At 47.1% G+C, this 13,022-nt stretch overlaps 1 protein-coding gene across 4 annotated transcripts in view; it reads right to left on the minus strand.

Moving 5' to 3' along the window:
- Positions 1-283: 283 nt before the first annotated feature.
- The window catches only part of ARHGAP25 (Rho GTPase activating protein 25), a 91,928-nt gene continuing 79,189 nt past the window's right edge, over positions 284-13,022 (minus strand). For all 4 annotated transcript variants that reach the window (XM_008254309.5, XM_070069026.2, XM_008254310.5 and 1 more), the window contains 6 exons: positions 12,153-12,285; positions 10,106-10,179; positions 8,497-8,618; positions 7,523-7,719; positions 3,471-4,003; positions 284-1,046 (listed from right to left, as the gene is read on the minus strand). In XM_008254309.5, coding sequence (XP_008252531.2) covers positions 839-1,046; positions 3,471-4,003; positions 7,523-7,719; positions 8,497-8,618; positions 10,106-10,179; positions 12,153-12,285 — 1,267 coding nt within the window. In that variant the 3' untranslated portion in view covers positions 284-838. The remainder of the gene's footprint in view (positions 1,047-3,470; positions 4,004-7,522; positions 7,720-8,496; positions 8,619-10,105; positions 10,180-12,152; positions 12,286-13,022) is intronic.

The raw sequence follows: 13,022 nt of genomic DNA on the forward strand, positions 1-13,022 counted from the left end.
TCTTAAAGGATAAATTCACTTGCATTTTGGTGAGACAGAAAAGAATATCATCATCCTGACTCTTACCGTCTAAGCCCGCAACCAGTCTCTGGCGTCTCATTACACTTAGCAGCCTTTGTTCTCAGGCCCTCCACACACAAGCATGGCCCTGAAAGGCTAGGAGGGGCTGCCGCCCAGCCCACGCCCAGCTCACCAACCCACGTGCCTCAGAGAGGGGCCGTCCGTTGAAGGAAGAACCGTCTTTTATGAATTCTCACAAACGCTCTGTAAGCAATAGCAATGCCCTTGCTTTTTGCTCTTTATTTGAATACTATTTTCCCATTTGGTTTTGCTTTTATAAATACAGTTTATTGCTTGTTTTTCTTAGTCTAATAATAAGTCTGAGAACCCTTGAGCAATGTGCATTATTGTAAAGGTGGCAGAATGAGGTTCTGACTTCAGCAGGTGCAGCTTTTCCCAAACACAGCCCTCCAGGTGTCAGCACATGACGCTGAATATCGTTTCCTGCCCATGTGGCTGAGACGCCCTGAGGCCATCCACATGGAAAACACAAAACGAAATGTTTGAGTCCTGCCTCTGGCTTACCAGCCTGTCTCACATATCTCTGTTGGACATGGTCATTCAGCAAAGGAAAGTTCCAGGCCACACATCCTGAGGCCGCTGAGAGTAACACAGTCGCTTTGAGTGCTGCAGCAGGTGGCCACAGACGTGCACAGGTGTCGCAGCTGACTCCACTGATTTATGTGCTGGGAAATGCAGTGCCTTCTCCCCAAAGTCCTCTCCCTCTTAGGGAGTAACCGCCTCTCTCAAGATGTCCCTGTGGCACTTCCCGGGATGCTCAGGCATCAGGTTTGGGCTCCTTCATGGATTTGACAAATTCCTTGACTTCCTCTTCCAAGACCTTGTTCCTCCGCTCCACATCCTCCCGGGAGCGCTCCACGTTGCGGAGCCTGATTTCCAAGGCTGCGAATTTCTTCTTTTCCTGCTCCAGCTCTTCATTGAGCCTCACCACCTTAGCCCAGACATCGTAATTTTCCTTCTCCAGACTATGAGGAAAGAAAGTGAACAGGGCATTAGCTCTAGAATCTTCCTGCACTCTGACCCCAACCTCCGCTCATTTTCCTCCCCAATCACAGAACCATATGCAACTCCTATTTCTTATTCACGCCCCTCCTCCTACATAAAGACTTCCCAGTAAATCTGAATTCCCAGAACATATCTGAGCCCCTCCTTCCTCACATAACACTCCTATTATTGCTATTGATATTCATGTTGTTTTGTGTGTTTTATGTCATCTTTGTAAGAAGGGACCCCTGATATATACATATTGTTATTAGTCCTGCTTGACGAGCTGTGGAAGCCCCATCCATGTTCTCAATCTCCTCATGCAGGTTCAAGGGTGAGCACAGGCCATCACGCTCTCTATTAAAGTCCTCCTGGGGACCAGGATTCGAAGAAGCAAAGGCAGTCACCCTTCGGGAAGCAATGGTCCCAGGTGCCCCACCCTCACTTCTGAATCCTACTGCAAGTGGAATATACGTAAGATTCTGCATTCCTTGGATTTTCATTGCTATTGACCAAAATCCTTATGTGGTCCCAGGTAACCCCCTGCCAGGTTGAATTAACCCTTAGGAGTGAGTACACAGAGATCATTTTTAAGCCAAAGAAGGGAATTTCAGATGAGTGTGACTGGAAATTTGTTTAGCGTTTCATTCATTGGTGAGCAGCCTCCCAACAGTCCTGGCTCCCCAGACAGCCTGCCCATGCTCGTAGGGAGACTCGACTCCCATCTGCTCTGGGTGCTTTCCTCAAGGGCCTTGGCCTGTTCTGTGTAATGGCCCTCTTCAGAGCCTTGCCCACGCCTGCCTACTCCTTCTGAAAGCTAACTTGGGCTCCTTCCTTCTGACTGGCTCATTTCAGATCTAATTTTCTTCTCCAAGTTCTCCATGCCCATCTGGCTCTAGCGGAGACGATGGATTTCCTCTTGACCACTGAGCACGGGGCAGAGGTGGAATCCACACGGGCTCAGGTGCCTGGCGGACCCGGGTTCACATCCCAGCCCACCTACGTATGATGAGTTCTGAGACCTCCAGGAGGGTTTTACACCTCCCGAGGCCCATTTCTGCTGTTCAATGGGGCTTCCCTATTTCACAGGACGGCTGTGGGGACTGCATGAGCAGACGGCACTGAAGCACAAAGCTAAGAGTGGGCACCGCTCACTGTCAATCCCCCTCACTCTGCTGTGGTTGAGCTCCCTGACAGGTGGGCTCCGAGGTTCTGTCCTACCCAGCAGGAGTGGCCGCCGCCATGGCAGCTGGTTCCTCTCCTACTCTCTCAATGCCACCAGATAAGAACACACTGTGATTCTTCTCTGAGACAGCTGTAGTTACTGGCAAGACATCACACAAGTCTCATCATCCTACCAATGACTGCTGTCAGGTTCTCAGGCACAGAAGCTATGTTTTGCTTCTAAATGGGCAGCTCTGGACCAAGAAGTATCCATAAATATGAGAACCCCGCTCATTCACATTTCACTCATTTTTTTTTTTTTTTTTTGACAGGCAGAGTTAGACAGTGAGAAGGAAAGATAGAGAGAAAGGTCTTCTTTCCATTGGTTCACCCCCCAAAATGTCCGCTACGGCCTGCGTGCTGCACCGATCTGAAGCCAGGAGCCAGGTGCTTCCTCCTGGTCTCCCATGCAGGTGCAGGGCCCAAGCACTTAGACCATCCTCCACTGCCCTCCCGGGCCACAGCAGAGAGCTGGACTGGAAGAGGAGTGACCAGGACCGAATCTGGCGCCCCGACCGGGACTAGAACCCCGTGAGCCACGGCACTGGCCTATGCATTAGATTTTAAAGCTCGTCTGGAGATGGCTTAGAGTGTATGGGAGGATGTGTATGGGAGGATGTGGGTGACCCATGAATCACAAACCAAGTGCCAACCACCCCGAAGCTTCCACCTTACTCAAGCTTTCTGGAGGTCACCAAAACCCTACTGTGCTCTGGCTTCCTGTTTCTCCCCCCTCACCCTGTAGCCTTGCCCTCCCTCTGCTCCAGCTTTCGCCTGCTATCCTCCTGTGGCCTCTGCCCCTCTGCTTCTCTCCACCTGCCATGCTTTTTCCATACCTGTGGACCTGACTTGGTTGCAGAATCAATGAACAGCTTTGAAATGAAACAATTAAAAAGCTCCTTTTAATCCATCAAAGCATGTTGATCCTTAAAGAGCCACTATTTATTTGGAAACTAGTGACTGAGTTACTTAGAGATATACATTTCTGGAAATCAAATCATAAGTTTAGAGCTTACACTAATTTAGTCTCATCACTTCCCTTATCCTTTCTCCCTTGGGCCTGCTGCATGTCAACTGTCTAAACTGAGTTTTACAGCGTGAATTCTTTGGGAGATGAGAACAACTCCTCTGCTCAAGACGGAAGCCAAGCACTACCTAGCGCTCCTCCGCGTGTGACTCACTTTTTAATCTGCTCCTCGTACATTTGCTTCTGGGATTCGATCTCCTCTCGCAGCTCCTGGACCGCCCTCTGCAGGGACTGAAATTCCTCTTCTTCAGAGTTCTTTTTTCCAGGCCCTGTTTCAGAGTGTGGGCCGGCAAGAGGATCTCTCTTGGAGTCCCAGGCAGGGGGAGAGAGGGCGCCCACTTCCTGGCGAGAGGACCTTGGTGGGGCCGGGACATTGTCATAGGTGGAAGTCCGCTGGGAGTTGGGAAGGGGCCGTATGTCTTGAGACATGGTTCTCCTGTGCCCCTCCCCTGCCTTGGCTTCTGTGGAAGGCACCCAGAATTCATTCTTAAAGATCTCCACTTTGCCGCCGTTGGCGCCTTGGAAAGCTGACGTCAAGAAACATTTTCGGTTAGGGAGCGTCTGAGTCCTTTTCCGTGACTGCAGCTTCCAGTCTCCTGGCTTGTCCCTGGGTGCTTTGCTGCTGTCCTCTGGAAGTCCATCACTAGGCTGCTTTCCGAAGGGGCTGCTGGCCTCAGAGTCGCTTGTCTGGAAAACAATGGCCATGGTCATTGCAAGAGTTTTCCCCACCCTGTCTTGTGCTCCCCAGATCAGGGCTTGGAAGAAGTGTTTCTTGGTTGCACACCTACGACGCGCTTAAACAGAAGCGTATTTCTTAATTTATCACATCCGTTGATTACCTGCCCGGTACTTTTTTTTTTCCCTGAAGGACATTGAACTGACAGCAACCCTCGCTCTACAGATGAAGTGAGTCCACTGTTTGTTGGTGGTAAAAGAATTCTACACTAGGATACTTTTATAACCCCAGAATGGGAAGTCTTTCAAACTGTGACTCAAAATCCAGAAGCCATAAAAATTCAATGAATTCAACAACTGACATAGATTTCCTTGACCTTTTGAATTAAAGGGAACAAAAATAAAACAAGCAAGTCACCACATGCTAATTCAAAAATAAATGACAAAATGGCAAAAGTATTTACAATGCATATCACAGGCAACTCTAACCTAGAAAGCTTATAAAAATCATTTCCATAAACCTCACAGCCAATATAAATATGGATAAAGGACAAGATTAGACAGGACACAGAGGGAAAAAATGTGACTGATTTTTACACACAAGGAAAACCTTTCTCATAATGGCAAACTCAAATTTAAATTCAAATTTACTGGAATACCAATTCTCTCCTATCACACGGGTAAATCCTCTAAATTTGACAATTCACTGTTGGCAAAACTATAGGGAAACAGGTTCTCTCAGGCACTGCTTGCAGATATGTAAGTGGCATAAATTCTAATAAATTTTATAAAAACTACACATTTAAATCCATTTGCCCTCTGAACTAGCAGTTACACTTCTGGGAGTTTATTGCAGAAAAACATCTGCATGGATATGTAAGGAGATATGGTCAAATTTCCTCATTGCAACCTTGTTTGTAGTACAAAGGACTGAAAACAACCTGTTCTTCTATAGGGGCTGGGTAAGTAGAACATGAGACATGCACAGAATAGGATGTTATACACCTGCCAAAAGTGAGGTGATGGCCTGCTGACACTGGGAAGTCTCAGGACTTGGTGAGAGTCTGCTGAGTGCAAAATGCCAGCTATAAAGTGCGTGTGTACGGAAAGAGAAAGAAAGTGACATTATAACACATTTTGTGTAGAAAGTGTGGTAAGTAAGAGTTTGCTTCCATGTGCACTTACATTTGCATAAACAAAGACTGGAGGGAAAAATAAAAAACTAACAGGGGCAGGGAGGGTTGGGGTAAGTGGAGACAGGTGAAGCAGCAGGACTTCTCAATGTATACCTTTTCCTATCTTGATTCTTTGAACCAGGTGTATATATTATGTAAATGTAAAATCAGGGGCCAGTGCTGTGCCATAGCAGGTAAAGCTGCCGCCTGCAGTACCAGCATCCTATATGGGAGCCGGTTCGAGTCCCAGCTGCTCCACTTCCAATCCTGCTCTCTGCTATGGCCTGGGAAAGCAGTGGAAAATGATCCAAGCTCTTGGGCCTCTGCACCCAAATGGGAGACCCCGAAGAAGCTCCTGGCTCCCAGCTGTGGATCCGCACATATCCGGCCATTGTGGCCAATTGGGGAGTGAACCAGCGGATGGATAGACCTCTCTCTCTCTTTCTGCCTCTCACCTCTCTGTGTAACTTTCTCCCTGACTTTCAAATAAACAAATAAATCTTTCAAAAACATTGTAAAATCGGAAAATCAAGACTTAAGACCCCCCTCTTGTTCTTTCAGCTCATCGTCTGCCTCACAACCTCATCTGGAGTTGGAAGCACTGGGTCCTGAGGTGGGAACAAGAGTGGGTCCCCTTCTATACCAGGCTGGGATGATGCCGTGGGCCCGCTGGTCAGCTTCTTGGAGTCTCGGCTCCTCAAGCATAAAATGTGGACGAGAAAGTCTGCCCTGCACAGTTAAGATAAGGACTCCAGAGATGACATATTTTTAAAAATGTATTGGCTTATTTTATTTGACTTCTGAACTTTTTTTTTTTTTTTTTTTTGACAGGCAGAGTGGACAGTGAGAGAGACAGAAAGGTCTTCCTTTGCCATTGGTTCACCCTCCAATGGCCGCCACAGCCGGCGCGCTGTGGCCGGCACACTGCGCTGATCCGAAGGCAGGAGCCAGGTACTTATCCTGGTCTCCCATGGGGTGCAGGGCCCAAGTACTTGGGCCATCCTCCACTGCACTCCCTGGCCACAGCAGAGAGCTGGCCTGGAAGAGGGGCAACTGGGACAGAATCCAGCGCCCCGACCAGGACTAGAACCCGGTGTGCCGGCGCCACAAGGCGGAGGATTAGCCTAGTGAGCCGCGGCGCCGGACTGGCTTATTTTATTTGAAACATACATAGACAGAAATGAGAGAGAGAGAGAGAGAGAGAATGAGCTCTTATCCACTGGTTCACTCCCCCAAATGATTATAATGGCTGGGGCTAGGACAAGCCAAGGCTGGGAGCCAGGAACTCAGTTTGAATCTCTTACATGGGCGGCAGCAATCCAATACCTTCTCCCTCCCAGATTACATGTCAGCGGGAAGCCGGAGTCGGGAGGCACTCAGGTGTGGGACACAGGCACCCTAACCAGTGTCTTAACCACCGGGTTAAACATTCACTGCACTGCCAGAGGTGATCTATTTAAATCTTCCAGCATGGTGGCTATGGAGCCAACAACAGACAGTAAAATTCCGTTAAATCAGCACCATAAGGGCTGTTTTCAAGGATTGCTGGGATGATCTCTTCACACAAAGTGTAAAAGTTTCTATTTGGTTTTAGAGTACAAATACGTTGCAGTGTTTCTAGAAAGACCTCAGCTAAGGAAGACCACAACCACTGTCTACCTTTTTTTCATCTCTAAGATTACTGGTTACTATAGGTACTTTTCATTATCTGGTCAGCCAGAAATCTTGCATTCATTTCTTGGCCACACATAAAGAATCAAGTTGCTATATTAAGTTTGCATGTTCTTTATAAAAACATCTGTCCCTATAAATATATGAAAGTATTTGACCTTTGTAAATGATTGCCCTCAAATAGCCTACATTTCAGAGTCTGCAGGGTTTTTGGACATTGAGAACGTGAGCCCCAACCCTTCAGTACAAAGGAGGGGCTGACATTGCTGAGACAGTTTATCAGGGAATGAGAAATATTCCACAAACACATCACATACTCTGAGAAAGAAATCACGTTTCACGGCTTAGCAGGAAACCGGCTCTCACTCAGCTTTCACCCAGGATTTCCAACAGTCCTCACTAGCATATTTGCAGTGTGGTCTATGTTTTGCCCTCGACCATGAACTTCCTGACCTATGTTGGAAGGGGTTGCAGGGAGGCCGCCATCATTCAGCCTTTGGGAGATCAGTACACACATCACTGACCGCCCCCTCCATGAAGCCAGTAGAGAAGAGATTTTGAAGGAGGCCAGGCTTTCGGGCTGTCTTCATACTGGTCTGCTCCAGCTGTGCCACAAGCCCCCAGATTACCCAGAGCCGCTCTCGCGTGGAGTGAACAGGACTAGCAGGGAGGTTCTGCATCTTACCCCGCTGCTGAAGCTGTCCGTCCTGGACACTGGGGGGTCTTCACTGGCATCCCAGCCCACAGAGCTGCGAGGCACAGGAGGCTTCTTGGGGTCATTTTTCTGGGCAGGAGGTGACAAGGGCACATCCTTAGACTTGGGGAACAGGACTTCGTGGTCTCTGATCATCATTGTCATCACTCTTTGGATCTGAGGGGTCCCTGCAAGAAAGCAGAGAGGGATTAAGAGGCATGAAATCCATAGCATGTCTCTACACACGACTCTCAAAACAGAGGCTCCCAGAGACCTCACTTCGCTCCTCACAGGATCTTTCTCAGTTGCTTAGTGGATTGAAGGGATGCAATAGAAGAGAGGTAGCAGAGAAGGGTGAAAGAGAGAGCTATTAAAGTATTTTCAGCCTACGATGCACTGGATCAGTCTCTGACCAGAAAAAAAATAGGCTATATAACAAGAATAAAATATAAGGAGAGAAAAATCAAGACATCTTTTTCTCCTAAGGTGGTCCTCAATATAACATTTGGTTTCTTTTGGGACACACAGAAAATATGCGCCAGGCATACTATTTCTCCAAACCCATGTCAGGCATCAGTAGTCTATGCCGGCACTTATGCTCGTTGAGAGAAGATACAACCTCAGAAGTCTGATAACACATTTCTACAAGCAGCCTTTTCATGAGCTGGTCTTCAAGTGAAACCATTTACTCTATCTGGCTAAAGGCATTCAAAAGTAATGAAAGATTAAGAAACACTGTTTTCAGGCTAGCCTACTATACCGTGTGAGCATTGGGCAAACATTGACTTCTCTCTTCCGTTGTTATCTGCAAAATGGTCATAATTCCTGCCCTGCCTTATTTCACAGGGCTATGGTGCAACTGAGTCAGGAGATCAGCTGAAAATGCTTAGGAAACTACAGAGCTGTACACAAGCATCAGGGGTAGTGTAGTATTGCTGCCGCTTCCTCTTTATGACCAGCCCTACCTCGCATGATCACTGCAGGGTCTTCCACTTTCGACCTGATGAGATTCACACCAATCACCGTGGCCAGGTTGTCCACGCTCATCTTGTTAACAGCGCAGTTCAACTGGATTTCATGCAGGAACCTGCAGGCAGCCAAGAAATCCCATAGTAGAAAATGCAAAGCTGTCAGGAGAACGAATTTCAAGGTCCTAAGAACTCAGGGGTGGATCCCAACTCTTTCCCGGGTCTCAGGATTATCTCTAAGAGTTAGCTTCTTCCTGAAAGACCCAAGGCCAAGGAAGGAAGAGAAACTAGGAGCAGCCTGCCCAGCTGCTGTGGACCAGGCAAGGGGCTGGAGGTAGGAGGGGGAACCACACCAGCAGGGGGCAGGATCCTATTCAGGGAGCAAAGAGGAGACTGGAAGAACTACAATCTTGCCTTACAGGCTTGTCTTCCAACTCCAGAACCCACCCCACTCAAGTCTTCAGAGAGGAAAAATTTGTTGGTGAGAAGGTCTTGGATGGGGCTCGTGGTGCCTTCTCATCCCCATCCTCCCATTTCAGCCTCAGGTATTTCCAATTTCCAGCAAGTGCTCAATAACTAAACTGAATTTTGACTATAGTTCTACCCATTTGGGGCATGCAACTCTCATATTCACTGTAAAGAAAAAAAACGAACACATCAGTGGGGGGATTTCCAAATATTCTGTAAAAATCATTTTCAAATGGGTAGAAAATTCCAAACACAGAGAAATTGTTAAATAATTGGTGGTGTGCCCAAATGATGAGAATAGTACAGTATGGAGTAGTATAGATTCATTTATAATTGCATAGTCTTATGTTATGATATAAGAAAATGCATATAACATAAAGTCAAAGGAAAAAAGTCAGAATATGACTCCTTATATGAGTATACTCATATATATATGTATATATAGTGTAATTTTAATTTGTATTTCAAAGTTGTGCCCTATATTTATGTTGACATATGAAATGGTCTATCACAGGGAGAGAATACCCAAGGAAACATACTAAGTATTAATAGTGATTATTGCTGGATGAGGGACGTGCGGATAATTTTTATTTCTTTTTTCTAGTTTGCTGTATTTTCCTGGTTTCCAAATCAAGCAAGGATAACTTTTGTAATCTGGAAACCAAAATAATAATAATAATAATAGTAATAATAATAATAAAAGCCAGAACTGGGTCTGTGTGGGTTGAAAATCCAGGGTCCCAGCCCAGGCACGAGATGATGCCACAGGCACGGCGCACAGTAGGTCCTCAGAAAGTGAAAAGGATGGCCCAGGATGAATGTCTCCAGGGAGCTAAGTTCCAACCCAGGGTTAGGAGAATGGGGGATAATTCTAGAAAGACTCCGCATTCTCTCACACGTTCCGGGACTTTGGGCAGTGCAGGGGCAGACATGAAGGAAGGAGCACGTTCATTTTGTATGCAGATTGGGTAATCAGGGATCCTCGCAATTACTGTGTGCAGACAGGAAGCCAGCTCCGTGCTATGTGAACACAGCTGACCTCCCAATACTCTGGGCCAGAGTCTCTGGTCCTTGTCTAAGCAGAGCCTTGTTTCCAATGCAGCTGAAAACTGTACGGTTGGTAGCAGGGGACTCTCACCTGCAGAGGTAGCTCAGGAGACTGTAGTTGTCGCGAGGAAGGATGGAGAGCTGCTTCATCAACTCCTGCTGAGCCTGGGAAAAGTTGCATCTTCCATGAACTCTGAAGACCCGTATACTTGACTTCTTTAGCTTCTAAATCCCAATAGTGCATTCAAACAAAACTAGTTTGGGGGCAAATATTGCTTTTGCCTACAGGGATATATCACCCTGTAGGCAATCAGTAAATGAGCCAGCCTAGGAAGTCAGCCTGTCTACTTGCCAGCAATGAGATCCTGAAATGTTTTTGGGGTATCTGTCCAGAAACCACACACTGGTGGTCACACCTGTTCATACAGTTTTGTGGGTTTTTTAAAAACTCATTTTGGAAAAACAACCAATTCTTAGAAAGTTGCAAAAAAATATCCTGGAGAGGGGCGTGTTTTGTTGTTAAGATGCCCACATCCCACACTGGTGTACCTGGGTTCAATCCCCAGCTCCAGCTCCTGACTCCAGCTTCCTGCAAATGCACACCGTGGGAGGTAGCAAGTGATGGCTCAACTCGTTAGGTTCCTGCCCCCCCCGTTTGGGTGATCTGGATTGTGCTCTGGGCTCCCAGCTCTGTCTGCCCTGGTACAGCCACAGACAAGTCCCAGCTGAACTAAGATACCTGCATAAATTAAGACTTCGCTTCATATCCTTTCCTCTCTCCCCCTACAAAAATTACAAGTCATGTATAACATCCCCTCCATCAGGTCACACAATCTAAGTTTTGCTTGGAAAATAGCTACAATAGCTCTAGCATGTTAACTGCTTGTCCCTGTCCTCGTCCTCTCCTGATTAACTTGGGCGAGGATTTACTCAAATCATCAGGTGCTTCACTGCAGGCCAGGATCGAGAAGTCTCCCACAAGGATAGGGCACTCTTTCTTCATTCATTTTTAAAATACGTATTCTTTCTATGTTTTGCCCTTAGTCTTCAAAGAAGTTCTGGGTACAAGAGATATGATTATTACAACTGTCTAAGTTTGTGCTGTCCAATACAACAGCTTGCCACATGTGGCTGTTTAAATTTAAATACATACAAATGCGATACAATTACTAATAGACTCCTCAGGTGCACTAGCCACAGTACAGGTGCCTCACAGCCATGAGTGGCTAGCAGTTACCACTGGACAGTGGGGAGATAGAGCATTCCATTCAACACAGACTGTTCTAATGGTCAAAGTAAATACATAGTCTCATAGATGAGGCATAATTTGCTTAATGGCAGAATCAGATTTAAATGCACATCTTCATTATAGATTTTTTCTATGCACCACCTCACCAGAAAAAACTTTTAATATAGTCATGACAGAAACCAACCTATTCAAAGGAAGCACTTAGCCCCCCCATGTTAGCAATGCAGTACACATACATTCAATGGCCATTTGGTGTTGAAAATCTTGGTTCAAAGCCATGAAGGCTTTACAGTGGTGAAATGGGCTTATTCATTTCTTTCTGGTTGGCTTGTTAACATACTCCAGTGTGGTGATTGTTGACTGCAAGGCTTCCCTGGAAACAGTTTATGTAGGATCAAAAAATTCTATCTATGAATTTGTGTGCTCTCACAAGCACGATGGTGCAGCCGGTAAGCAGGACCTTCAGGCAGCTGTGGCTGAAAAGAACAAAGAAGAGCCCCGGTCCTCTCCTCTCCTGGCACACACATTCCCTTGGCACACACATTCCTTGAGCAACCCTGTCTGCTGCCCCAGCCATCACAGAGCTTGTACAGGGCTGGCGAGGCCAGCCCGCCCCTGTGTCTCAGTAGGTGTGCCGGCGCCGCAAGGCGGAGGATTAGCCTAGTGAGCCGCGGCACCGACCCGTTACTGGATTCTTAAACAGCCTATACGTTTGCCAGTCACTGTGATTGGCATTGTCTGCCTTTTGCTGCTGAGCTAGTTCCAGTTTAACAACGAATCTCATCCAGAGGCCTGGGCCCCCTGATCCACTGTTGCCTACGAGAAGAGCAATCAGGAGACAAATCACTCTCTCCTGAAGCAGGACACTGGGTGCTAATGGCATACGAACCTTGATCTCATCCGCATTCATGAGCTGCCCACAGAGCAGGAAGCCCTCGTACTGGCTCCAGGGAACCACAGGCTCTGGCAGGTCTCGGAGGTAGAGCTTTAGGAGGGAGGCCACGGTGTGCACGTCCGTGTCACTGCAAGAAAACAGGCAAAGCTCTTCGAAAGGGGAACTGCAGCACTCTCCCCACCCCCACCCGCGAATCCACTCAACAGAACTTCCAGCTTCCAGCTGGCGTTTCACGGAATACTAGAGGCTGATGAAAAGTCAGGCCAGAGTGCTTGTACTAGTGCCCCCTTCCGGAGTAACAACCTCGATGTTTTTCCCTCTCTCTTCCGCCTTGAAGGGAAGTTGAAATCCCTCCTCCCCCTTTTTTTCTAAATTCTTTTTAACTATCTGGGTTTTTATAGCTTTTTTTTTTTTCAAATCACTTTGTACCACAAGCACTGTCTAATTAGTCACTAATTTTTCATCAGTTAACTATTTATATCTTTGGTGTATTGATCCCTTCAAGCTCCCAGAGTGCTTAAAATAATCCTAAGAGTCATTCATATATTCACTCAAGAATTCACTCAATCAATAAGCTTTGAGAGAGCTTCCTAGGTACAAGACACTGCGCCAAGTACTGGGATTTCAGTAGCAAGCCCAAGGGACACCCGGGGCTCATAGCCTCATGGAGTCACAGAGCCTGGGGGACTCAAATATTACCAGGTCATTGTTAGTGCCATGATATGGGAAACCAGGGCTCAGGAACAGTGGGAAAGGGATGCCCAAGCCACAGCTGGGGAGCCACTGGTGATTCACCAGATAAACAGCACCGCAGTGGGACGCACAAAGGGGCTACAGCACAGGGCAGGCAGCACATGTGTCAGC

This window comes from Oryctolagus cuniculus, chromosome 2 (genome assembly GCF_051225735.1).
Source record: "Oryctolagus cuniculus isolate XC-2025 breed Fujian yellow rabbit chromosome 2, ASM5122573v1, whole genome shotgun sequence".
Taxonomy (NCBI): Eukaryota; Metazoa; Chordata; class Mammalia; order Lagomorpha; family Leporidae; genus Oryctolagus; species Oryctolagus cuniculus.